This window comes from Alexandromys fortis, unplaced genomic scaffold (genome assembly GCF_014885135.2).
Source record: "Alexandromys fortis isolate MF-2015 unplaced genomic scaffold, M_Fortis_MF-2015_v1.1 scaffold_16, whole genome shotgun sequence".
NCBI lineage: Eukaryota > Metazoa > Chordata > Mammalia > Rodentia > Cricetidae > Alexandromys > Alexandromys fortis.
The window spans coordinates 15,259,938-15,284,557 of NW_026067893.1; the positions used below are offsets into that span (position 1 = coordinate 15,259,938).

The following is a 24,620-nucleotide window of genomic DNA, read 5'->3' on the forward strand; positions in this document are numbered from 1 at the left end:
GTCTTTGCTGTGTCAAGTTATAACATGGAGGAGTTTGTGCTTGTCAGCAGATGCTAGAACTAGCTGTGGCAGAGTGCTGGCCTCGTGTGTAAGGCTTGGTAGTTGGTAGTTGTAGTCTCTCTCTCTCTCTCTCTCTCTCTCTCTCTCTCTCTCTCTCACACACACACACACACACACACACACACACACGTGAACACATACAAAAGCACATGTACATACACTTACACACACGTGCCTATACACACACACACAAAATAAGTGAATAAATGTAAACTAAGATATCCAAACTGTCCATCGTGATGGTTTCTGAAGCTGGGTGTGGAGGGCCATTTCCAAAGAAAAGCATGGTGTAGCAAGAATAAATAAAACCCAGAGACAGATATCAATATGAAGATCAGAAAAGCAAAGCAACCAAGCCAGTAGAGAGCTCTTACCTCTAAAGTGATCCTCAGATGAGCATTCCTGTCTCATCCTGGTTTATATTCCTCTGTAATGCTGGGATTAAAGGTGTGAGCCACCACCACCTGGATCTGTTTCTGCATTGATCTTGTGTAGCCCAGGGTGGCCTTGAACTCACAGAGACCCATCTGCCTGTGTCTCTCAAATCCTAGGATTAAAGGTATATAACACCACTGCCTGGCCTCTAGTGGCTTGTTTTACCTTCTGGTCTTCAGACAAGCTTTATTTATAATACATAAATAAAATATCACTATAGCATGGAAGGAGGGGGAAGTCAAGAGATTGTCAGATTATATTCAGAATCTATTATTCCTTGTGGAAGATACCAAGAATGGAGATCAGCTCACCCAGCTTCTTAGCCCTTGGTGTCTGAGATTCTGAGTGGGACGCTGACTTTATGCATTGTACCTATGTGTGCATCTGCCAGTGTCTTCTCAACTCTGTGTTTAGATTCCCAAGACCACTGTAGTTACACGTGGTGTCTATCAGTCTCCTCGGAGGGTTTGGAGACCAGAGCACAGCTTACCCCAGGGCAGTGCCAGTGGCCCCCTCCACAGTCTTTTCAGTAGTTCATGCAGCAATTCAAAGTTGCCTGTCGCTCCCCACACAGACCAGCTGCAAGATGACCCAGCTGGACACAAGCAGATGTCTAAGGTGCCCTCACTTAGAAATGCTCAGGCAGGAAGGCCAAGGGTCAGTTTCAGAGTCTGCAGAGGGATATGTCCAGTAACGGAGTCCGTGAAGGCAAAAAAACCTGACGTGGTGTCCGTGTCAGTTGTTTATGGGTTGCATAGTTCCAGGCCAGATGCAATAACCAATCAATCACAAGCAGTAGTAGTTCCTCTAGACAGCCTCCATCAGGTTACCAGGGTCATTGGGTTAGAGAGTCAACTGAAGGCACAGTTCTCGTGTAGACGTGGCAAAGTGTTGTGATAATTCTGTTCACAGCCCAGCAACCAGGTAAGGGGACATCACTGTTGTGAGGGTACGTTTGCTGGCACGTATTTGAGGGTACACTCATATAGCTGTCCATCGTGGTATAGGGAGAGGGTCATCCACACTCATTTAACGAAAATGTTTCTGTATTTTTCGGTCCTTAGGTGACCTCAGAGCATGACTCTAGGCTGCAGTTCCTCAGGCTCTTAGGGTTCAGCAAAGATGAGCTTCAGAAGAAGGTAAGCCTTTCACGTCTGAAGCACGGCATAGAGAGCAGATAACCCCGCTGGCGGGCTATCCTAGTCACCTGGCCACAATTCACCACATATGTGTATTTTACTTCCTTGAAATAGCCTTTTCTCCAGAAAAGTTGGCGAAGAATCTTGGAGAGTTTAGTGGGTGTGGATGGGGGAGGGGCAGAGACTTGTGGGAGCCTACCCTGAAAGGGTAGCATTCAACAGGCTCTCCTCGCAGGTGGACACGTGCTTGAAGAGAGACTTGAAGTGGGAGGGAAGCCCTTCTCAGCTTGAGGCAGTTGACCTCAAAAGCGACGGACCCCACACCTTTTGTCACAAGGTATGGTAGGAGGCCAGGCCACCTGACTTGAGGTGGCAGAGCAGATCTGCTCCTTGCTGGCCTTTCACTTGTTCTTGGTAAGCTTCTGGAGAAGTCTTTGCTCTCTTGGAGTCAGACGAGCACACAGAGTCACAGGGTACTTCCCAAACCTCCTTGTCTGTTCTTTAGTTTTATCCGCTAGGGCTCAGATAGTAGAGCTTTGGTGAGAGCGTGTGCTGTTTTCTGGTTTCGGTTCCTACAGTCACATCTGTCCTCCTGTGTGCAGGCCTCCAAACACACCGCCGAGGAAGCCTCTGCATCCTCAGCCTTCTTTGATGAGCTGGTTCCTCAGAACATGACTCCATGGGAGATCCCCACAACAGAAGGTACCCTGGTCTGGGAAGCAGGTGGGCTCAGAGTTTTTGGTTTTAGGAGTCCCTTATTGTCTCCTGCCTCCCACCTAAAACCTCAACTACAGGTAGCTCTTATATCAACTAGAACATTCTCTAGTCAGAGTCTAGATGGGTGCTGCCTATGGATGACCTTCTGCTGTGGTCTTTTTCCAGCTCCTAGTTTTCTTGTTAAAATGACTGCAGCCTTCCCCATGCTAAGCAAGCACACATCGTGCCTGGGATCCTGCACACGAGGCCCTCTCTGTTCTGAATCCTATTTTAGAAAGTTACAGTTGGACCAGCACACCCTGGGACACTGTTTTGTTGCCAGAAATGAAACGTGTGAGTTTTGTGGAGCCAGGCAGACTGAACTAGAGATAGAATTTGCAGACAGGCCTCCAAACACATCCTCAGCCTTCTTTGAAAAGTTGGAACCGAAGGGGGAGGTAATGCGGGCTGGGGGACAAGATGTGGGGGTGTGAGGGCTGGCTAATGGGGGTGGGGGCTCTGTGTGCAGACTCTGATGGACTCCTGAGCCAGGCCCTGCTGCTCGGGGAGCTTCGGCCTGCGGTGGAGCTGTGTATGAAGGAAGAACGCTTTGCTGATGCCATCATCCTGGCTCAGGCTGGGGGTGCGAAGCTGCTGAAGTGGACACAAGAACAGTACTTGGCCAAGAGGAGAACCAAAATCTCTCCGGTACTGCCGATCAGGCAGGAGAGGAAGGGATGGGATTGCTTGGGCCTGGACAAATGGAGGCCCATGCCTGGGCCTGGTGTTTGGAGTCTTCCTCCCTACGCTAACAGCCTCTACTTCATTGCCAGCCCTGCTAGGGCTCTGACATGAGTGGCTTTTTTAGAACGTCCCTACGTGTGACAGCTACTGACTGTGCTGGATGGAAGGCTGAGGGTCTCTCTCTCTGCCCAGTACAGCTTCTGGCCTGTGTTATAAAGAAGAACTGGAGAGACCTGGTATGTGCCTGCAGCCTGAAGAACTGGAAAGAAGCACTGGCCTTACTACTAACCTACTCAGGACCAGAGAAATTCCCTGAGCTCTGTGGTACGTGTGATTCCCACACGTGGCAACAGACTTATGCAAGGAGGAGGCAAGGGTCCATCAGCCTGGACCCTGGAGGCGGGGCTCAGTCAGGAGACAGGGATGGTAGCCTCTCATTTCCTGGAGTGTCGCGGTGTTCTCTATTCCGCTGTCACATCTGTGGCAAGTCCTTTGCCTTTCTTTGTAGAGCAAGGTTAATCTGAGTTAGCTTTTCTTTAAAAGATTTCATTTTTATTTTTATTTATGTGTATGAATATTTTGCTTACATGTATATAAGTGAATGTGTACGCCTGGTCTCCATGGAGGATGGAAGTAGACAGATCCCCTGGAACTGGAGTTGTAGGGAGTTGTGAGCTGCTGTGTGGGCTCTGGGAATTGAAGCCTCACCCTGTAGAAGAGCAATGTGTGCTCCTCACCATGGAGCCATCTCTCTGTCCCCCTGAGTCATCTGGAAGCCATTCTAGACTCTCGCATCACAGCTCACAGAAGCCCAGTTGTTTCCAGTCAAGTGAAGAAAGAATAGCACAGGGAAGCCATGCTGTTAATTGAGTCTGCATCTCTCCACAGACATGCTGGGAGCTCGAATGGAGCAGGAGGGAGGCAGGGCACTCACCTCTGAAGCCAGACTCTGCTACGTGTGCTCAGGAAGTGTGGAGCGTCTGGTAGAGAGTTGGGCAAAAGTCCAGCAGGCCTCCTGCCCCCTGGCTCTGCAGGTACCTTCTCTGCAGGGCTCTGATCACTCCGGGCTCTTCGGGGAGACATATCCCTAGTGGTAAGGATGTGCAGATAAGAGAAGAGAGCCATCTGGAGCCGAGTGTTAGGAAGACAGAGCCCTCCGTGGCAGATGCCTTCTCCAAGGATGGACTCAACGCCTTATTCCCTCGGGATGCTGAGCTTGGGCATGAGCCTTAATAAGCCTTTCCCATCCAAGGGTTTGTCATACAAGTCAATTTAATATTTGATTAATACTTTCTGTGAGACATCCTATAGATCTGAACGGTATCAGGTGCTCTGTGGGCAAGCAGAGAAGGTGAAATCATAGCCGTGTGAGGAGACCAGAGACTCACAGGAAACAATAGTTTAGCAGAGTTTGGTTGATGACACACTAGCAAAAAGGGACCAAAAGTGGCAAGAAGAGACAGAGGGGCATAAGAATCCAAGACCTGGATGCAGCCCATCAATCCCAGTCTTAACAGGCTAGGAAGTGAAGCTTTCCTATCATGTCTCTTACACGTGATCGTCTGCTGCCTTCACCATGGCATGTCCAGGTGCTCTCCTTTCCATGGTCTGATCTTCCTGGGTGAGCCACCTGGACAGAGCAAGATGTACTTGGAAGACGTTTTGATCACTTTCATCCTTGTCCCTGTAGGACCTGATGGAGAAGGTGATGGTCCTTATCAGGAGCTTGGAGCTACTGCAGGGTTCTGACAAAGTGAGCCCAGGTCCTGCCACAACCTACAGGCTCACCCAGTATGCCAATCTCCTGGCAGCCCAGGGTAGCCTGGCCATTGCCATGAGCTTCCTACCCAGTGACTGCACCCAGGTGAGAGTGGCCATGATAAAGGCCACATCTTCTTATTCCTTCATCGAACACTGAGCACATCCATGCTTTAGGCACTAACACCGCAGCTCCTGGAGAAATAAGGTTCCTTAGGCAGCTCGCAGTCTGGCGGGAGAGATCAGGTCAGTGACTTAAAGAGTTATAACAGAAGATTACACTAAGCTCTGTGGCACCTCAGGGAAGAGGCAATTTCTCTGGAGAAGTGAAAGAAGGTGTTCAGTGGTTAAACAGTTGAGCTGGACCTTCGAAGAGAAGTGCCTGTAGGGCACTCCTGGCCAGAGAATAGCCGGGAGGGAGGCATGCGAGGTGGGGCAGGGATTAGGGAACCTTGGGTCTCTTGAGGTCACTGAGAAATAGAGAGTAGTCCAAAGCTTGTCGACCGAGGCCAAGCTTGTAAGATGTGTGCTTGTTCTAGTTTCCTGACTGAGCTTCCTATTCACAACTTTAGCCCGCAGTTCAGCAGCTGAGAGATCGGCTTTTTCATGCCCAAGGTTCTGCTGTCCTGGGCCAACAGGCTCCAACTTTCCCTTTTCCCCGGGTTGCTGTAGGAACTACCCTCCACCCAAAAGAGACGTTATCATCCAGAATGACCCAGCCTCGTCACCAGGTAAGAACTTATTTGTTAATTCATTTATTCATCTGTTCAGAAGTGTTTATGTACCAGGCATGGTTATAGACACTTGGAATATTTTAGTGAACAAAACCAGCTGAAAATTCCTAGGTTTCAATTACTTTTCTAGTAACTGTTTATTGAACAAATACTACGTTCTTAGAACATGAGACACATACTGTAATCTTTGCCCTCAAGTAGTTCATCTAGTGGAAAGATAGAGGTTGTCTTAGTTAGGGTTTCTATTGCTGTGAAGAAACACCATGACCAAAGAAACTCTTATAAAGGAAAACATTTAATTAAAGTGGCTTACAGTTTCAGAAGTTTAGTCCATTATCATCATGTTGGGACATGGAAGCATGCAGGCAGACAATAATACTGGAGAAGGAGCTGAGAGTTCTATATCTGAATCTACAGGCAACAGGAAGTAAACTGTGTACTGCTCTGAGAGTAGCTTGAACAAAAGAGACCTCAAAGAGCACCCCCACAGTGACACACTTCCTCCAACAAGGCCACCTTACTCCAACAAAGCCGCACCTCCTAATAACGCCATTCCCTTTGGGGACCATTTTCTTTCAAACTACCACAGATGTATTTAAAAAAATGCAGTAGGATTCAGAATAGTCATGATTCAGTATGGCAGAATGTCATGGGACTATATAGAAGAAAAAGACATTTCCTCTGTGTGTATGTGCGTGTGCACACACATGTACGCATGTGGGGATGCATATGTGTCATATGCATGTGTAGGAGTCAGGACAAACTGGGAACCAGTTCTCTCCTTCTCTACCATGCATATCAAGCTATCTCACCAGCCCTTGATTAGATACTAAAGATTAATTTGTTTAGACAAGGGAGTGGGCACATTAAGTCTGTTTCAGGCACAGGGGACAGATGTGCAAACATACCAAAAAAAAAAAAAAGAGGAAACAACAGCTTTTTTGAGGAACTGCTAAAGCTTCAGTGGGTTGTAGTTGAATAGAGGAATAACAGGTGGGAAGTAGAGGACTGAGAATCTGGCATTTTGTCCGGAAGAACTTAGGCTTGACCCTGGTGTTGCTCCAGAGAGGGCGCCTGGAAGAAACGTCCATACCACACCAGCTCCCTGGCCCTTTCTTCTCTTCACAGGTCCCAGCCCCATCTGGAGGGCCCAGGGCCACAGCTCAGCCATCACTAGTGCTGCCCTTCACACCCTCCCATCCCAGCCCTTCTCAGGGTTCACAGTCACCATCTACAGGTGACTACAGGGTACCTGGGCCCCAGGCAACCGTTCCTCTGCATTTTGGCCCTGGAATAAGGCCCGGTGAGTAAGCAAAGCTCTCTTCTGGCAGACTAAGGAGGTTTCCGGAAAGACAGACAGACTGCCTCCTTAGTCCATGCTCACAGTGCCTAGAGAGAACACTGTTTGGTTTGGGAACAGGATCTTATGTAGCCCAGGCTAGCCTCAAAATTGCTGTGTAGCTAAGGATGACCTCAAACTGGTCCTTCTGCTTCTCCCAAGTGCTGGAATTACAGGAGTATACCCAGCTTGTTTTGTCTTTTTAATAACTTTTTACAATTCTTATTTGTGGAAATTGCTTTGAGATTGAACTCTGAATTCCTAATAGTGTCTTTTACTGAATCCCTTTCATATTGTCTCTCTCCGTGTGTGTCTCTCTGTCGCTGTGTCTGTTTTTCTCTCTGGTCAATATATCAAAGTAGTTACATCAGTCATCTCAAATCACTAATATTATTTTGAGGGTCAAATAAGGACTACAGTTAAAAGCACTTAGAGAACTGTAGGTTTCTCTCTACATGTGCTAGCAATTCCTTGTTACTATCAGTTGTGGGTTTACAACATTTTTTGGGATGGATTCTTGGTTTCAAACTGGTCTCAAAGGCCCTTGCCTCAGCCCCCAGGGGTCACTACAGCTGTGCCACCACACTTGCTCTTTTATTTTGTGGCGCTGACCTGTTCCTGCATGATTCCGGGAGTCTCTCCCGAAATCGGTCTGATGATGAACCATCCATTTCTACCCTCCTTCAGCTTCATCACAGCCACAGCTATTAGGAGGACCCAGTGTTCAAGCTGCAAACCCGGCTGGATTCTCTGGAGTGTGGCCTCTTCCTTGTCCCCTTCCGCTCATGGCATCCCCAGATACCATGCAGCCTGGCTCTCCCCTGCTGCCGGAGGCTGCTAGACTTCTCCCTCCACCTCCTATGGGACCTCCAGGTCCCAGCCCGCTGAGCTCCCTGCCCTCAGCCTGTCCTGTCAGGTTCTCCATGGCTTATCCTCCTGGAGGGCCAGGGGCTTCCTGCTCCACTACCCTCCTGAGCACTGGCATCTTGCCTCCTCATCCAGGTCAGTCTTTCCATAGCTTCTTCTGGGGGGAGGGGGAGTCACTGCATCCTCTCCTCCCGTTCCTACCCCTGCTTTGGGAGTCTTTCTCCCTCTAAGGCCCCTGTCAGCTACGAGTGTAACTGATTTACAGAGGGAGGTATGGCAAACTCTGAAATAACTTTTCCAGCTTTTAGGTAAACGTTTCTAAGGTCCTTAACCATGTCACTAAGATCCCGCATATTTTTGTTCTTTAGGACCCCAGGATGCCTGGCAAGTTGCTCCAGCCACCCGGGAAAACCTCCAGAGGAGAAAGGTCACCGCATCTTTCCCTACCCAGTGACCCACTTTCTAGTTCATTAGGATTTCAGGGCCACCCTCCTGTTTTTTACTCTTCTCCGAGTTTGTCCTCTCAGCAGCTCCCTCTTCTCCTCCCACACACATCTTTCTGTTTCCCAGTTCCTTACTCACCATGCTGTCTCTTGTTCAAAATCGGAGCTGTAGTATCTCCTGGTTCCCTCATACGCTTCTCTTTATCTCGCTAGTTGCCTGAGACAGTTGTGCCTCCAGCACCAATTACAGCTCCAGTCAGGAGCCTTGGTCCTCAGCCACGACAGGCCTCTAGTGTAAGCTGGTCTCCTCCAGGAGCCCCTAGAGAAGGCAGCCTGCAGGTGAGTCCCCTCCTCTGAGATGCTTTCCAGCACTACTTGGGCAAGAAAAGTGAGATCCTAGAAATTGGATTCCTTGTTCAAGGTAGAAGTAACCTTTGCGCCTGAGGATGTCCTTCCTGCAGAGAAGGCGAGAGGTGGCTCTCAGCTCTGCCTTGAAGGGAAGCATGGCCTTCAGTCACAGGGGACTAAGCCTTAGGGAGGACCTGAGGACAACTTGCCTCCAGTTCTTCCCCAAGGTTTCCTCATTAACAGCCTCAGCAGCTGCCTCCTGGGAAGACAGAAAGGAAGGAGCTGCTCCCAGAACACCAGTGCTTGAAGGACAGTTTTGAGGCGCTTCTTCAGCGCTGTTCCCTGTCTGCCACGGACCTGGTGAGTCTGACCTTCCTATAGCACCTCCTCGCATGCTCAGTAGGCTCCCAGTGCCGCAGAGGGAGGTCAGTTTCCTTACTGTCCCCACACACGGATTGTATCTTGTACTTCTTTGATGTCCAAATGAAGTAGGGGAGGGCTCGGAGTCTGCCCTAAGTCCCATTTCTCAATAGCGGGCCAAAGAGCATGGGGATTTACAATAGCATGGTGTATTAGCAAATGGGTGGAGTTGGCAGAGAAGACTGCCATTCACTCACTAGCTGTGTCAGCTGAGCAAGTCTCTTGCCATCTTTGGGCCTCTGCTTTGTCTGTGAAATAAAGGAAATGGCACTGTGCCGGCCGTCTAGCTGTATCTCGTGGGTGTTTACAGCGCGGTACAGTACGCGCCTCAGGGGAGGATCAGATCTGAGTGTTTATAGTGCAGTACAGTGTGAGCCTCAGGGAAGGGTCAGAGATGAGTGTTTATAGTGCGGTACAGGTGCAAGCCTTAGGGGAGGGTCAAAGTTCATTTTTTCTCCCTGCAGAAAACAAAAAGAAAGTTGGAGGAGGCAGCCCAACGTCTAGAATGTCTATATGAAAAACTCTGTGAGGGGACAGTAAGTACCTGACTGACTGCTTCTGCCTGGGGCCTCTCCACTGCCACCCACAGTCAGAGGAGGTCCAGTGCCCCTTCTATGAGGTTCAGAGCCATCTTCCTGAACGTGGGTCTGGGTCTTGAGTCCTCTGATACTTTCCAACTGTCAGGGTCAGGGCTGAGCTGGACTCATCTAATCTAAGGGTCAATCCCTCCACAGCTCTCACCGCACGTCCTGGCTGGGCTCCATGAAGTTGCCCGTTGTGTGGATGCAGGCCACTTTGAACAGGGCCTGGCAGTGCATGCGCAGGTGGCAGGCTGCAGCAGCTTCAGCGAGGTATCCAGCTTCATGCCTGTCCTGAAGGCTGTCCTCACCATCGCACACAAGCTGCAGGGCTGAGCCAGCAGCCTCCCTACCAGGAGGCCATTTCTGCTCTTCTTGAGCTCCTGGCGGCAAGGGAGAGTTTCTCAGCAGACTGTTTAGCTCCCAGTCCTCTTCCCTTGCTGCCAGGTACGTGAGGCTGAGGGCTTGGCTCCAACCAGCTGAGTGCCTGTTTCTTACCCTTTGCCTGCCCACCTGGGGCTTTCTCTGGGCCTTTCAGCCTGGGAGGTAGAGTGGAGTCAGGTGTTACTTTCCTAATGGCAGTCCTGCAGGGCCTGCACCAGAGGATCTCACATAGGCATGTTCTGTTCGGATGGCTTCAGAGAGGGTAACGTGTCATTAGTTCAGTCTGTCTCTGCCATGACTCATCTGATAGCTCTTTTTTGGTTCTTTCTCTAACTGTACTTCCCTCTGCCTCTGTCTTTATATTTTAAGGTTCACATTTATTGCAGCCTCAGGGATCTGGAGAGAACTGGTTAATGTTCACTTTTTCAACAAGTCATGGACATGAGGATTGGGTGTGGGTGTTGAGCAAAATCGAGAGAAGAAACTGGCCCTTTAAAAAATGGAACTTCCCATGTCTTAGCATTCCTCAGAGCTGGCTGGGTTGGGTGGCAAGGGGAAGAGGTGCAGTGAGACTATGAGGGAAAAGCCTGTGGAGCAGCGGCTCTCACCTGTGGGTCACGACCCCTTTGGGAATTGAGTGACTCTTTCACAGGGATCCCTAAGACCATGGGAAAACACAGATATTTATATTACAATTCATAACAGTAGCAAAAGTAGTTATGAAGTAGCAGCAAAATAATTTTATGGTGAAGGCATCACACTGAGGAGCTGCATTAGGAAGGTTGAGAACCACTGCTGTAGAGAATGACCCTTGACCCTAGGTTTGAGCCTGGCCCAAGGCCTTAAACTATCCAGTCTGATTTTTAAGACCAGTTCTGAAATCACAGCCCGGCGCCCCCTCCGCTGCCTTATGTCTCCGAACTGCTTTCTCTGGCCACGTTTTCATGCTGACCTCTTAAACAGTACAATAAACTGATCTGCTTTCCAAAGTCCTTTCCCAATCCTTGTCTCCTCCGGGTCCTCCTGTGCTGATGGTTCCCTTTCTAAAACGGAGAGGTCTGGGGAGAGATAAGAACTAAAATGTGGAGGAGAAGAACTTTTAAAAACTATGTGTATGAATGTTTAACTTGCATATATGTCTGTGTACTATGTTTAGTATTTGGTGCCTACAAAAACCAGAAGAGGTCACCTAGTGGGTGCTGGGAATTGAACCCAAGTCCTGTGGAAGAGCAGCCATCTCTCCAGCCCAAGAAAATAATTTTTTTAGTTTGTAGTCTCATGGACTGGTACTGCAGGCCTTTCCTGACAATGTCTGTAGGCACACTGCTCTCTCTCTCTCTCTCTGTGTGTGTGTGTGTCTGTCTGTCTGACTGACTATCGGTCTGTTCTTCTGACTGTCTGTCTCCATCTGTGCCTGACAGTTAGATGCAGGGTTTCCCCAGCACCACTTCAGGGCTGAGCTCAGCTGCACAAAGGGCCTGGGTGTGAAGCCAGGGGGTAGCAGCCCTAATCCTGTTGTCGATCCCATCATGTCTGCAGGCTAGATGTGTGTGTTTGGGAGGGAGGGATTGTTAGGCAGTATTTGTTTGTAAAGCCACTTGCTCTTCAGATAATACTTGTGCTAACTTCTATTGATGAAGCAGTGTGAGCCCCAGCAAAGTCCTTTCCCAAAGTGTCTTTGAAGCCAAGAGCCCATTGAAGGGAAGAAAGGCCGGGAGAGGGGATTAGTTTGTTCAGCAGCTGTGAATTTCAGTGGGAGGCTGATGAACTCTGAAGTCTTTGTTTAAATTAAAGGGGTGGGGGCTGCTGCTGGAGCAAGAGCCCCACTTGGGGCCCTGAACTAACACAAGGAGAAGTCTGAGCTGCAGGGAGCTGTGTACTGACTGCGGAGACTTTTCCCAAACACTTTCGGAAAAGGTGTTACGTGGAGAGAAGGGGGCGGAGTGGCGGATTAACATGTGAAATGAAGTTTTCATTGACTCCAGCAGGGGTAGAAGGCTGTTTTAATGGCATTTTGTTCTCCTATTTTCTCTTCTTGAGCTCTTTAGAGATATTGTTTTGCTAAGACAGGCTTTCTTCCCTCTTCTTTCCAGTCTGAGGATTGCCTCTATGGGAGCCAACATAAATATTTCTCCTCCAGGAATGTGGGTTAATTAAAAGGAAACGAATGACTGGAAGCATCCAATCCAGACCGACAATAGGCGAGTGCCCCGGCCTGCCCTCCCCTCCCACCACCACCCGCGCTACCAGCTTGCCAAGGACGACCCTTTCTCTCTTTGCACTGACCTGCTCCTAAGGCCAAGTGAGGCTGGGGTTCTTTTAAAGAAAAGAAAGCCCGCTTATGTGTAGGTTCACAGGCCAGGGGCAGGAAAGAGACAGTGTTTTGCTCACCCCACCCAGTGTTCTCTCAAGGCCTCCTCTACTCCTGTCCTCAGAGCGAGACAGATGGGCTCCTTGAGAGCACAGAGGAGGGAAGGGGCCTGGGTACTGTGCCACCCCACACTAACTTACAAGCCTGCTGGGCTTCTCGCCGTCAGTTCAAATGTGTAGAGGAAAATTTGACTAGCTGACTTCAGAGCTGCCTAGCCTTCCCAGTAGCAGTCTAGAGTTGTCTGCAGAGCCACAGAGATTTAGTGAAGCCAAGAAGCCTTGAACTGAGGGATGCTGATGGTGTTTTTAGCTGTCTCCACTCCAGTGTCCTCTGCATGAACAGTGCAGGAAGGTGGAGTGTATGGGGAGCAGTATTTCTTTATAGAACTGAATGACATGGATGTCAGTCATACCTGCTTGCGAATACAAAGCAACCAATGAAAGAAATGAGTGTTTAGAGTTTAGAGTCTGACTTTTAAGTTGTGAACTTTGAAGCACAGTGCTTCTACTTCATGCTGAGCGCTCTGGGAAATGCAGGTTCACTTTCCAACACCGAATCTTCATAGTTTTCAGTCGCATTGCCAGCTTTCTTCTGTATGAGTAACCGTTGGGTGAGACAGTGGGATTAACTGTACTGTTGCTTGATTTGGGAAAAGAAAGGATAACTTGGGAGACTAAGAAGGCACAGATAAAAACTGAGGGAGGAAAAAAAAAGGGCCTTTTACTGATAGAGCTGCAAGAGAAGTGGATCCCCTGTTAAAGAAGAGAAAAACGCCCCCAATTAAGTGTTGATAGGACCAGAAGTTGCATAGCGGTCTGACTTGGTCAGTGCCAGAGGCAGTCTCTACTCCTCAGGGCAGCCCCGGGGCTTTGGTGCAGCGAGCTCTGTGCTTCCTTTAGGAGAAGGGGATGAAGTAAAGAATGTGGCTGGCTCTGCTCCAGAAATGTTGCGGCTGCCCACACCCAGGACTAGCCTAGGGTGGGAGCAGCTATGGGGAAGGTCTGGGCTGAACTGGCTCTCCTGTTGCCAAGTCCCTATCTCATAAACAAGCCCCTGCTAGACTGCCCTTCTCTGAGAAAAGAACCTCAGATCCACAGCAGCAAGCTCATGGCTTCCAAGTGAATGCATTAGTGGAAGGTTTACGTGGGTGATTTACTAATCCCTGGCAGATTAACCTCAGTCAAATCAAGCTAACTACTTAGGCCATCAGGGGAGGCTCCCGGGAGATGGTATCCTGCCAAAGTGGGAGGGAGGAGAGAGAGCTTAGAAGTTAAGTTTCAACCTTGCCTTCCCCTCACCATCCCAGAGAGTTCAGGATTTTGGGGGGAGGGGCGCATATCAGAGACTGAAATAAATTAAAAGGTCAAGGGTTCTGAACATCCTATTAGCAACAGTTTCATAATAGGGGGATTACTTATCCAGGAAAGCATCCAAGGTTTTGAATCCTGCCCGTTTGAGAACCAGGTGATGGGGCGGGGCTCCTCCTCCCTAGGCCCTGCCTTTCCAGGTACAGACCCAAAGGGTGTCTTGGCTCAGTGTCTCAGCTCCTTTGGAGGAGGAGACAAGGCACAGATGACTGCTGTGGCCAGCAAAGTTTCGCCAACCTGCTCACTGCCGACCTCTACCACCCAGACCTTCTGGGTGTACCTGGAGCTTCTTTGGTGTTTAGGAAGGTCACTGCTCAGCTGATGAAGTCCATCAGTGACTGGGGAGGGGGGGAGGGCCCTCTGGGGTTCCCTCGTCCCCATATTCAAATGCATTCAAATGCTTTCTTGTTCCCAGCTTTTTTTTTTTTTTTTTTCCAGGCAAGTAGGGAAATGGGAAGACAAAGTGTTAGATTCCTGAGGTGTCAACCTCAGGGGATATACGTCTAGATTGTAGGCCCTAGAGGCTCTGGCTCCTGGGAGGGAGGTGCAGCTGAGGTGGGCAGAAGGGCCATTGTCTTTACCTGGACTCTTCGTGTCTGAGAGGGTTCTTTCCTTGTCCCGGCCCGGTAAACTAGGTCCAGCATTAAGACAGCTCGGGTCCGGGGTAGGGTAGGATGAGGTGAGGAGAATCGCCCGTTTTGGTCCTTTTCTCAGGAACTGTGCAGAATTTTAGAACAATTTGAGACCTAAGAGTAAACTACGAAGACCATATAAAGGAGTCCGAGAAACAGTTTAGAAGTGGCACTCGGTGGAGACCGCGGCCTCTGCCTGTCAGGATCGCTGGGCTAGGGAGTGCGAGGTCCCCAATCTGGGTCCCTCTATTTCCGGGGACGAACAGGGAAAGAGGCAGGAGACCCTTAGGGTTTCTTCCCAGGTTTGTGCGCAGCGCCTCTCGGCGGCCTCTCGGCACGGCTGCAGAAGTACTTGGTGACCCGCCGGCGGCACTGCTCGCAGCGGACCGCGCAGCACCAGTGAAACTTGCAGTTGCAGCTGGACACCGTCTCGGTGCGGCGCTCCTCCACCGCCAGCCCGCAGTCTCCGCACAGCCGGCGACAGCTGCGCCGCTCCCAGCGGCCCAGGGAACGCCCGCGCCGCAGACACTCTCGGCCCTCGGTGCCTTGCAGCCCCAGGGTCTTGTTCTCCAGGCAGTAGTCGGGGGAGTCCTCTAGGTGCACCAGCTCGCGTGTGGAGATGGAGCGGAAGGTGTCGGCGATGGCGCCACGGCCCGCCGCGCTGTTGCCCGCGCCCTGGAGCAGGTCCACCTTGAGCGCTGCGTGATACTTCTCCTTCAGGTGCGCGCCTACCTCCCGGAACTCCGGCAGCTGCAACCAGCAGGTCTGCGTGGTGCAACTGCCAGACACGCCGTGGCACTTGCACGTGCGTTTCATGGTGCCCTTGACCGCCTGGGGAAAGAGCTGCGCGTGAGCCGCCCCAGCCCGGAGGAATTAATTGCAAAGCGCCTAGCTAGGGAGTAGCCAGCTGGTTGGGTAAAGTCTCTCTCTCTCTTTTTTGTTTCTGTTTTTGTTTTTGTTTTTTTTTTTCGAGACAGGGTTTCTCTGTGGCTTTGGAGCCTGTCCTGGTAGAGTCTCTTAAAGAACCGAGGTGTTGGAGCTGGCAGAGGATGGAGCCAGCTGTCTAGTAAAGGGCTGCCGGACTTACCTTGCGGCCGGCCTCATTGTTGTGCAGATTCATGGCTGCCCGGGCATCCTGTCCTGTCTCCAGGGCATCCACAAACTGCTTGGAAATTGCCTCTCCGAAGCCCACGTTGTCACTGCAGCCTCCCCAGAGCCAGCCTTGCCCTCCTGAAAAGGCAGGGGCAGGAAAAGCCATTAAGTCTACAACTTCCAGGGCTCCTGTTTCTAATGGGGTGGGGTGGTGGGATCTGTGGAGGAGACTCTGGAATAGGAAAGGGTTAAGGTTGGTTGAGTGTCCTGTTTCTGGATTAGTTTCAATCTTGATTCGTTTTTGCCACCTTTTTCTGTCCTCTTTCAGCCTGAGCCAGTCCCCTCTCAGGCCTCCTTGACAGAACTAGTTGGCACATGGATTCTGCCTGCATGCTTCTCTGCAGGAGAGTGCACGTGTCTGGTGGGTAGGCGGTTGGAGTCTGGGAAGGGACAAGAGTTCAAGCTTTGAGAGAGGAAGAGGAACCAAACAGAGGTAATAATAGGGAGCCGGAAATGGAGTGAAAGGGCACAGAGGATGGGGAAGGCCATGGAAAGTCGTGGGATGAGGGATGAGCACAGGACAAGGCAACAGGAAAGGAAGTCCCCCTGTGAGTCTACATACGTGTTTAAATTAAGGAAAATTTGGGGGGAGAGCAGGCCTTAAACTGCTCAGGCAGAGTTGCCACTGCAGTGTGTGGGGGCTGGAACTGGCTCGCCCTGCTCTGGCAGAATTTCCCCCATGTTTAAAAGAATACAGTTGTATTCCTCCAAGTCCCCACCAGGCTTTTCGCTGTGTAAGTGAACTTCCCCTCCTGCCTGTGCTCCCCATTCCCACGTTTCTACTCACCCAGTTGTCCATTTCGGGAGTCATCACAGCCACAGTTGTCAAAATCTCCAAGGCTGCAGTTTCTCGTCAGGGTGTACATGACTCCAGCAGAGCTGATGGCGTGTACAAATGCTGTCTCCCGGTTAGCTGGGGAGCCAAAGTCCCTCGAGGGTTAGAAGAAGAGGTTGTAGCCCGAAGAAACGCTAACGTGCTACTTTCTCTTAATGCCTCCGTCACAGGCACACACACACCCCCCCCTCTGTGGATTTCTCCTGAATCCTGTAGCCTGCCCCCTTTCAGGATCCATCCCCTCCCTGCGCTCAGTCCTAGCCTCACTCCCTCCCACTTTCCAAGTCACACATTTTGTGAGTGGTTGGCTGGACAGTGGATGACATGCTCATAAAGGATCGGAAGAAGAGATGACTCTGAAGGCAAAGAACCCAGCCCATTTCCTCCTGGAAAGTCCAGAAAGCATGTGTCAGTCTTGAAAAGCTCCTCCAATGGGCTGCCTTCTCAATACTACTTATCACCTCTATGGTAACCTGGTCTCCACATTTCTCCTGGCTCAACACCTCCAAGCCTGCTGAAAGGACAGACTAAGCAGTGTGAGGGTTTATGACCCTACCCTACATCTTGGTATTGCTTAGAGTGTGAGGAAACCTTTGGCCAGCTGGGCAGCCTAGGGCAGTACAGGACAGGAGATGAAGCAAAGGGTATTAGACAGTGAGGGATAAAGCGAGAGAGAGAGAGAGAGAGAGAGAGAGAGAGAGAGAGAGAGAGAGAGAGGGGAAGGGAAAGAAAGGAGAGTAGGAAACAAATGGGGCGGAGAAGGAAAAGAGAGATGGCAGAAGAGTGTGATGTACTGAGCCAAGAGACTGGGTAAAAATTAAGGATGTAGAAGAGGAGGGGGCCCAAGCCATGACCAGGGGTTCCTGGAGCAGAGGCCAAGGCTTTCCTTACCACTGCGGAGTCCGCCATGGCTGGACAGCTGCAGAGCTCTCTCGGGGCAGTTCCAGCGGTCCCAAGCAAACTGGTATTTACATTCTTCAATACCACTCTGGGCGCCAGCTGCCACGCTGCTGGAGTAGACGAGGTAAGCCTACAGGAATATGGGCTCGAACTTTAGCTTCAAACTCAGGAGACCCTCGTCCCGAGCAACTCTCTGACACTCTTCCACTCCCAGTTTCCTAAAGCGTGGGCTGAGAAAGCAGGCTATAGGTGCTATCTCATTTCATGGCGCCCATGTCCTTGAGGGTAGGGACCATTGCAAAGTCAAGATGCCAAGGCTCGGAGAGAAGGGCTTTGCCCAGAGCCTCACAGTTGGCAGAAGGCCAAAGGAGGAATTGAATCTGATGTCTATCAAGCACTACTTCCCACCAGTCTTTGTTCATCATACTAAACCATCTCTCTCAAATGAGCCCCAGTCACACAGGTCTTGAAATCTCGGGTCTCTTTACCGCACTACTAGGTAAGGATTGGTATTTCAGGAGTACTTCCATGTAGTGCAGTTCCCGAACATTAGGGGGTCACTGCACCTGTCAAAGCTGGTGCCTTTTCTGGTTCTGGAGATTTCCAGTCATCCATTCAGTAACAATCCACTCAAGTTCTCATCTGAGCTCTGAAGTTTGCTGAGGCTGCAGGCAAGTAAGTCCCTGCCTGTGCTGTGCGCTACAACATGATGGAAGTTGTAGGTGTAATAAAACCACCTGTGTTACCCTCAGCCAACAAGTTAAAACTAGAGACACCTGAGTTCATCAAAGACGTCTTACCTTTGGGCCGGTCATCAGAAAATTGTTCACTGACCTAGAAGGAGAAAGCAGAGCACAGTGGAGAAATATGCCAGTTTGTTTCTGCTTCCCAGAGTCACAGAGATCATTGCCACAGTATCACTGAGAGAAGGGAAGGGCAGCTAGCTTTCATAGGACATGTTTATGAGCAGGTTAATAAAGATAGCCTCAGGACCAGCAAGGTGGCTCAGCAGGTAAACGTGCCTGCTGCCAAGCCCGACAACCTGAGTTTGATCCTAGGAACCCACATGGTAGAAGAGAGCCACCCCTACAAGGTTTTCTGACCCCCCACTCATGCGCTGTAGCATGCATGCTGACTCCATGTGCACATCCAAAATAAATTTTAAAATAATTTTAAAAATTAAAAAGATAACCCACTTAGTTAAAAAAATATAGAGAGTATATATTTCTTTAGATTAAAAGTTTATTTTTAAGTATATGAGTACTTGCCTCTGTGTGTATCTTATATCACATGCCTGAGGAGCCCAGAAGAGGCTGTCAGATCCCCTAGATCCGAGTCACAGGTGGTTGGGAGCTGCCATGTGGGTGCTGGGGATTGAACACTGTTCTTTGGAAGAATAGTCAGTGCCCTTAACCACTACACCATCTCTGCAGCCCCATTTGTTTGGATTTTTAAAGTCAGCTATAATTTCCAATACCATAAACAATTTAAAATTACAGCTTCCAATACCATAAAAACTGAAGATAATGTTTGATTATTGTTTTGCCACAGTCTGGGGACAGAGCTAGCATTAAGTCACAACTCAGTATTTCACATGTAGCTCTTTTAAATCACTTCTGTCCCATACATTTTTATCTCAATTTTGTGTGTGTGGATCTAAGGAAAAACAGCTTACTTCATGTTCAGGCTCACTCAACTACTAAGTGTGGATGACGGAGCTGATCAGGTTTATCTGACTTCACTGGACTGTAGAAGGACACCTGCCTAGTTAGGAAGAGTAAACAGTGGAAAAACTCTCCAGGGTCTCAATAATTTAATCCAAAAATCAAGCTGAATCTGAGAAGTAGCTTGGTGTCTACTTGAAAACTAAGCGGCTTCGCTCGTAGGACTTTATCTCAGAGAAATGAAAACTGTTTAGCCTAGGAATTCATGTGCGTCTGAACTTCTGAGTGTGAAAGTGAAAGCCGTAGCCTTTGCTGGACTTGGTGGTGCTTGCTTATAACCCTAGCCGCTGGGGGCGTCGGCAGCAGGGCAAATCAGGAGTTCAAGGCCAGCCCCATCGGCATAACTAATTCCAAACTAGTTTGGACTACTTGAGACTCTAACAAAACAAGCAAAAGATAGCCTTGCTTATCATACACAAGCACACTGAATTCAAGCCTTAACACTGCAACAATAAAAATCCTTATAATAACAAAAATCACCATGTATTTAAAAAACAAACAGTCACATCCACACCATGGAATACTACTCAGCAATAAAGAAAAGGAACTGTTAATACCCCTAATTATTTGGATGAATCTCAAGGAAGTTAAAGTCAATCCCAGGCTGGGGTGATGGCTTAGCCATCTGTGTGATTACAGAGACAGGATCCCAGAGCAAGCTGACTAGCTGGCTAGCTGAATCAGTGAACTCTGGGTTCAATGAGAGACCCTGCCTTCCTCACTGTATGAAATGGAGAGGGATTCAGGAGACATCCAATGCTAACCTCTGGCCTTTATATGCATGTGCACATGGAGCGCCACACAGATAAACACACATGTACATATACCACACATATACACACACCCCAAACTAATCAATATCTAAAGAATATGTATTTCTGGGTCTGGTCCTGTAATTGTTACCACTTGGGAGGCTGAGGCAGGAGGATCACAGGTTAAAGGTGTTCATGAGCTACAGAGCAAGTTCAAGCCCAGAATGGTCAATTTATGAGACTTTTTCTCAAAGTGAAAAAGAGAAACTTGCAGTTATAATTTAGTTAAACACTCACCAAACATGCAATTCTCATTACCACAAAAGGGAGATGTCTACATAACAATGCTGGCGTAATGCGATTATAGAGCTAAACGCAGAGTAGTGTCTGTAGTTAGTAACAGGCTGGTGATTTGCCAGGAGTTTGGAATGGAAAGATGGATGCTGCTATTAAGAGTCATGGGCCTTAGTGATGGTAGTAAGGGTCTTAACTAGGGTCATGGTTACACAGGGGTACAGCATGGCAAATTCACATCAGAATTTCTCTCACTCACACACACACCTATACACACAAATATATTAGCATCGGGATGCAATAAAATAGTGTCTGGATAAATTATAGGGTTACTGGATAATAATTGTAAGATGGAAACATCAAGGAAGCCTGTGGAGAGGGTACAGAAACTTTCTGAACGTTTCTTTGCAACTTTTGCAAATCTATAGTTATATAAAAATGTAAAGTTAAACACATATATGATCTGAAGTCTTGGACTTTTGGGGAATGACTTCAAAATAGACATTTTATATCAATCAAAATGTATTATCTGTTAGCTTTCCATCATAGGCAGCTAACACAGGAATCCTTGGGCTGTACCCCAAAGACTCATATCCCCTTGTAATTCTGAAGCCTGGAAAGGTGGATATCATCAGAAAGGGAATTAGAAACAAAATGGATAAAGTCATTCTCTCTTATTGGTGACCAATGCGCTTGGTGGACTCTCCACATGAAACACAACACCCACAATGTGGGGAGTTTTGGAGAAGCAATATTAGCAGGTTGGAAGGCTTCCATATGAAAGAGATTTTTGAAAGAGGAACAAAAACATAGAAAAGCACAGAAGTCCACAGAATCAGCAAAAGGAAGGCCTGCCTATGAGAGCCTGGCAGACGTTAAATCAATTAAGACAAAGCTGTGCTCTCTCGGGATCTGTACCAAAGAGTTCACACAGAAATTTGAGATTCAAGATGATTTCGGTGAATTCATGATTGTCAAAGCCGTTCTAGGTTCAGAGCTAAATTTCTGATCCTTAAAAGACTGGTGCCAAAGTATCAGGAAAGTCGAGGCACTCACCCTGACTCAAAAGAGCAGTCTTTATATTTGGAATAGCTTGTAAGCTAGACATTACCAGACCAGACAGAATAGTTACCGTTTTACAGGACAGACGTTATTGGGAACGAAGACAGAATGAAACAAAACATGGATGACAAAGGATGAAGCTTTACCAAGGCTAAGCCTGGGTCAAGAGTCTCTCCATGAAAGAATCTAAGTTAGGAAAGCAGGCTAGTAAGGGACAGAGTACCTGGAGGGTTTCCCCCTCCCACAGCCTATAGTAAGAAGACATGTGTAAGATGCTTCTCAGCTGAGCCAATTAAAGTGACAAGTTTAGCTGTACACCTGTCATGGGACAAGACTTGGGCCTTATTTGGACAATATTCCCATGCTTATGTCGTTATTTGTAAATATACTTGGTCCATGTGACGGCTTCACTTGGATGCAAAACATCCAACATCAAGAAAAGACTCTGTGTCCACGTGGTGAGCACCAGAGAAGGACTGCTTGGTTAACAAGACAGTGGTATGATGTCCTTTGAATCACTAAAAATAAAGATCGTGGAAGGCATAGTGGATGAGTGCTGTGGTAAGACGGAGAGGATGAAGAGGGAAGTCATTTAAGTGTGGTTAGGGGCTCGACGCCATCTGGAGACAGTCACATGATTGAAGGGAAGATACTGCTAACAAACATGGACGAAACAGTGTCTGTTTAGTAGATAGCAACTTCTCTATGGTGGTCATGATGTGTACTCTCAGATGGAGAGAGTTCCCATTCCCCATGAGGATGTGGGCACTGCCCACACTGAGTACCGTTCAAAAGGGCCTTTGTCTTGCTGGACCTCCCTAACTATTCTCAGACCTTTTTGTTCAGTCTCCAGACTTGTACGTTCAAGGATATTCATGATTTGGTAGACATTCAAATTCACTTGCCTCAGAACGAACTCTTGCCCAGTCGTCACCTCAACCTGCTCCATCTGTGGTCACTCCACCACGAAACCAGAGAGTCCCTCCTTGCTCAGATAAAAGTCCCTGCAAGTCATCTTTGGCTCTTCTTTTCTTATTCTGTATTTAATATGTCCTCAAATCTTGTTGACTGCAGCTCATGATGCAGCCAGTTTTCAACATCTGGCCTAACTCCACTCTGCTTCAAATCATCACCACCTTTGGTCTGGATTATTGGGAAAACCTGTTAATTCGTTGGCTATGGGGTTGTACACCAGTAATCCCAGCACTGGGGAGGGTGTATCTGGAGGATTTTGAATTCAAGTTTATATGAAAAGTTCCTTAAGCTTAACCATGACAAACAACTCAGTTTACAAACAGGCACATGACTTGCATATAGACCTTTTCCAGAGAGAGAGAGAGAGAGAGAGAGAGAGAGAGAGAGAGAGAGAGAGAGAGAGAGAGAAAGAAAGAAAGAATACTGATGAAAACTCAAAGCAGCCAATTCCTCAGTGTAGCCTGGCTGTCTTGTCCTGGAACTCACTCTGTAGACCAGGCTGGCCTGGAATTTAGAGAGATTCACCTGCCTCTGCCTCCCAAGTGCTGGGACAAAAGGCATGTGCCACCACTGCCCCGTGCAGTTTTGAAAACTGTTTAGTAATTCCTCTCCATAGGTTAAATATAACACAGCAGTTCTACTCCTAGGCAGACATATATTCAACAAATCATATATACTATGCTCATAGAAATATTATATAGAGAGAGACATATATTCATAGCAGACTAGCCGAAGCTAACACTGACCACATGTCTAGCATCTGATGAATGGGTGCAAGCGATCTGGTATATCCACAGTAGACTATTATCTAAATAAATGAAGTACTGGTACATGTTCCAACACAGATGAACATTACTCTAAGTGGAAGAACCCAGACACAAAAGACCAAGAGCTAAATGAACTCTTGCTCTTGATTTTATGAGAAACTTCTAGAAAAGACCATTATATAGCTACTGAAAATAGATCGGCAGTTATCAAGGACACAGGGGAGAACACTGGGGCATAACTGTGAATGGAAATGGAATTTCAGGGTTGGTGAAAACGTTCAGAAATGGATTATGCTGAGGGCTGCGCAGGCATGTGGAGTTACTAAGGCGCATTTTATGTGTGGAGGTTATGCCAATCAAGCCATCATTTATAAGCCTTTCTTATTCTTGATAATATCTAGTTCAAATATTTACTTCTTATAAAATTTTTATGTGCTTATTTTTATCCGCGTGCCTTTGTGTTTGCCTGCATGACTTTGTGTGCATGACATGCATGTAGGAGCACATGGAAGCCGGAAGAGGATACGGAATCCCCTGGAACTAGAGTTAACAGACAGGTGTGAACTGCCATGTGGGTGCTGGCAATTGAACCCGAGTCCTCTCCAAGAGCAGTGAACATTCTGGAGCATCTCTCCAGTCTCCACAGCCAGTACTTCCTGAAGCCTCACTGCAGGTGTTTGGGGAAGTGGGGTGGATATTGAACCCAAGTCCTCACCCTAACTAGACAAGTTCCTAGTGCCAATAATTCAGAGCAGCTGCTAGGCTACAAACTACACCCCAGCCCTTGCTTGCTTTTTCTTTTGTAAGATAGGGTCTGGCCTTGAACTCACAATCCTTCTGCCTTGGCCTCCAAAGGGCTGGGATAATAGGTGTGTATTTGATACCACCAGTAGGTATTAAAGTGACCCCCCACCTCCTGCCAAGTCTCACTGTTTAGCCCAGACTGGCCTTGATTTCCTTTTATTACCTTGTTTCTGATCAAAAGTATGGCTTGCCTGAGGTTCTGCTCAGCTTCCCTTCTATCTTCCTCTGAACATAGAAAGTGTTCTCTGTAAGTGCATTGGATTAGCGAGTTAGGAAAAGGAAGGTAATGGAGGGCTCCTTAGAGCCAATGGGGAATTCGAGAAGGAAGGGGTTACAAAGAGATTTATGGCTAGGCAGTGGTGGCACACACCTTTAATCCCAGCACTCGGGAGGCAGAGGCAGGTGGATCTCTGTGAGTTCAAGGCCAGCCTGGTCTACAAGAGCTAGCTCCAGGACAGGCTCCAAAGCTACAGAGAAACCCTGTCTCGAAAAACCAAAAAAAAAAAAAAAAAATTTATGGGGAAAGAAGAGACAGAGGAACCCACAGATTGCAAACCCAGGGCTCCTTTTCCATTCTTTCTAAAACCTTTTCATACTCAGTCGGGAAGGCAATGCCCCCAGACCTCCAAACCGAGAAGTGTGCGTGGTCTTTGTACTGGGATGTTAATTGTGTTCAGGACTCTTCATAGGGAACACTTACTCTTTTTTTTTATATTGGTACTACAGCTCAATTTTTTTCTTTTTTTAGTTTATACATTTATTTATTTATTAAAGATTTCTGTCTCTTCCCCACCGCCGCCTCCCCTTTCCCTTCCCTTCCCCAATCAAGTCCCCCTCCCTCGTCAGCCCAAAGAGCAATCAGGGTTCCCTGCCCTGTGGGAAGTCCAAGGACCACCCACCTCCATCCAGGTCTAGTAAGGTGAGCATCCAAACTGCCTAGGCTCCCACAAGACCAATAGGTGCAGTAGGATCAAAAACCCATTGCCATTGTTCTTGAGGTCTCAGTAGTCCTCATTGTCTGCTATGTTCAGTGAGACCGG

The 24,620-nt window shown here is 48.3% G+C and overlaps 2 protein-coding genes across 11 annotated transcripts in view; one reads left to right on the forward strand and one right to left on the reverse strand.

Annotated features, from left to right (window-relative positions):
* The window catches only part of Sec31b (SEC31 homolog B, COPII coat complex component), a 26,253-nt gene extending 14,302 nt beyond the window's left edge, over positions 1–11,951 (forward strand). For 4 of the 9 annotated variants that reach the window (XM_050145627.1, XM_050145675.1, XM_050145637.1 and 1 more), the window contains 15 exons: positions 1,560–1,634; positions 1,870–1,971; positions 2,237–2,336; positions 2,860–3,038; positions 3,272–3,398; positions 3,963–4,108; positions 4,765–4,938; positions 5,405–5,563; positions 6,695–6,869; positions 7,593–7,907; positions 8,141–8,199; positions 8,429–8,554; positions 8,807–8,923; positions 9,448–9,519; positions 9,718–11,951. In XM_050145627.1, the coding sequence (XP_050001584.1) occupies positions 1,560–1,634; positions 1,870–1,971; positions 2,237–2,336; positions 2,860–3,038; positions 3,272–3,398; positions 3,963–4,108; positions 4,765–4,938; positions 5,405–5,563; positions 6,695–6,869; positions 7,593–7,907; positions 8,141–8,199; positions 8,429–8,554; positions 8,807–8,923; positions 9,448–9,519; positions 9,718–9,897 (2,106 nt within the window). In that variant the 3' untranslated portion in view covers positions 9,898–11,951. Of the gene's footprint in view, positions 1–1,559; positions 1,635–1,869; positions 1,972–2,236; positions 2,337–2,859; positions 3,039–3,271; positions 3,399–3,962; positions 4,109–4,764; positions 4,939–5,404; positions 5,564–6,694; positions 6,870–7,592; positions 7,908–8,140; positions 8,200–8,428; positions 8,555–8,636; positions 8,766–8,806; positions 8,924–9,447; positions 9,520–9,717 lie in introns of those variants that run through there. The other 5 variants (XM_050145655.1, XM_050145660.1, XM_050145667.1 and 2 more) reach the window with 2 other exon arrangements.
* Wnt8b (Wnt family member 8B) overlaps positions 10,763–24,620 on the reverse strand; it is a 24,776-nt gene continuing 10,918 nt past the window's right edge. Inside the window, exons 1-6 of one of the 2 annotated variants that reach the window (XM_050145788.1) lie at positions 18,003–18,017; positions 17,194–17,332; positions 16,255–16,380; positions 15,403–15,545; positions 14,652–15,146; positions 10,763–10,786 (exon numbers count right to left, since the gene is read on the reverse strand). In XM_050145788.1, the coding sequence (XP_050001745.1) occupies positions 10,763–10,786; positions 14,652–15,146; positions 15,403–15,545; positions 16,255–16,380; positions 17,194–17,332; positions 18,003–18,017 (942 nt within the window). Of the gene's footprint in view, positions 10,787–14,015; positions 15,147–15,402; positions 15,546–16,254; positions 16,381–17,193; positions 17,333–18,002; positions 18,037–24,620 lie in introns of those variants that run through there. The other variant, XM_050145796.1, reaches the window with a different exon arrangement.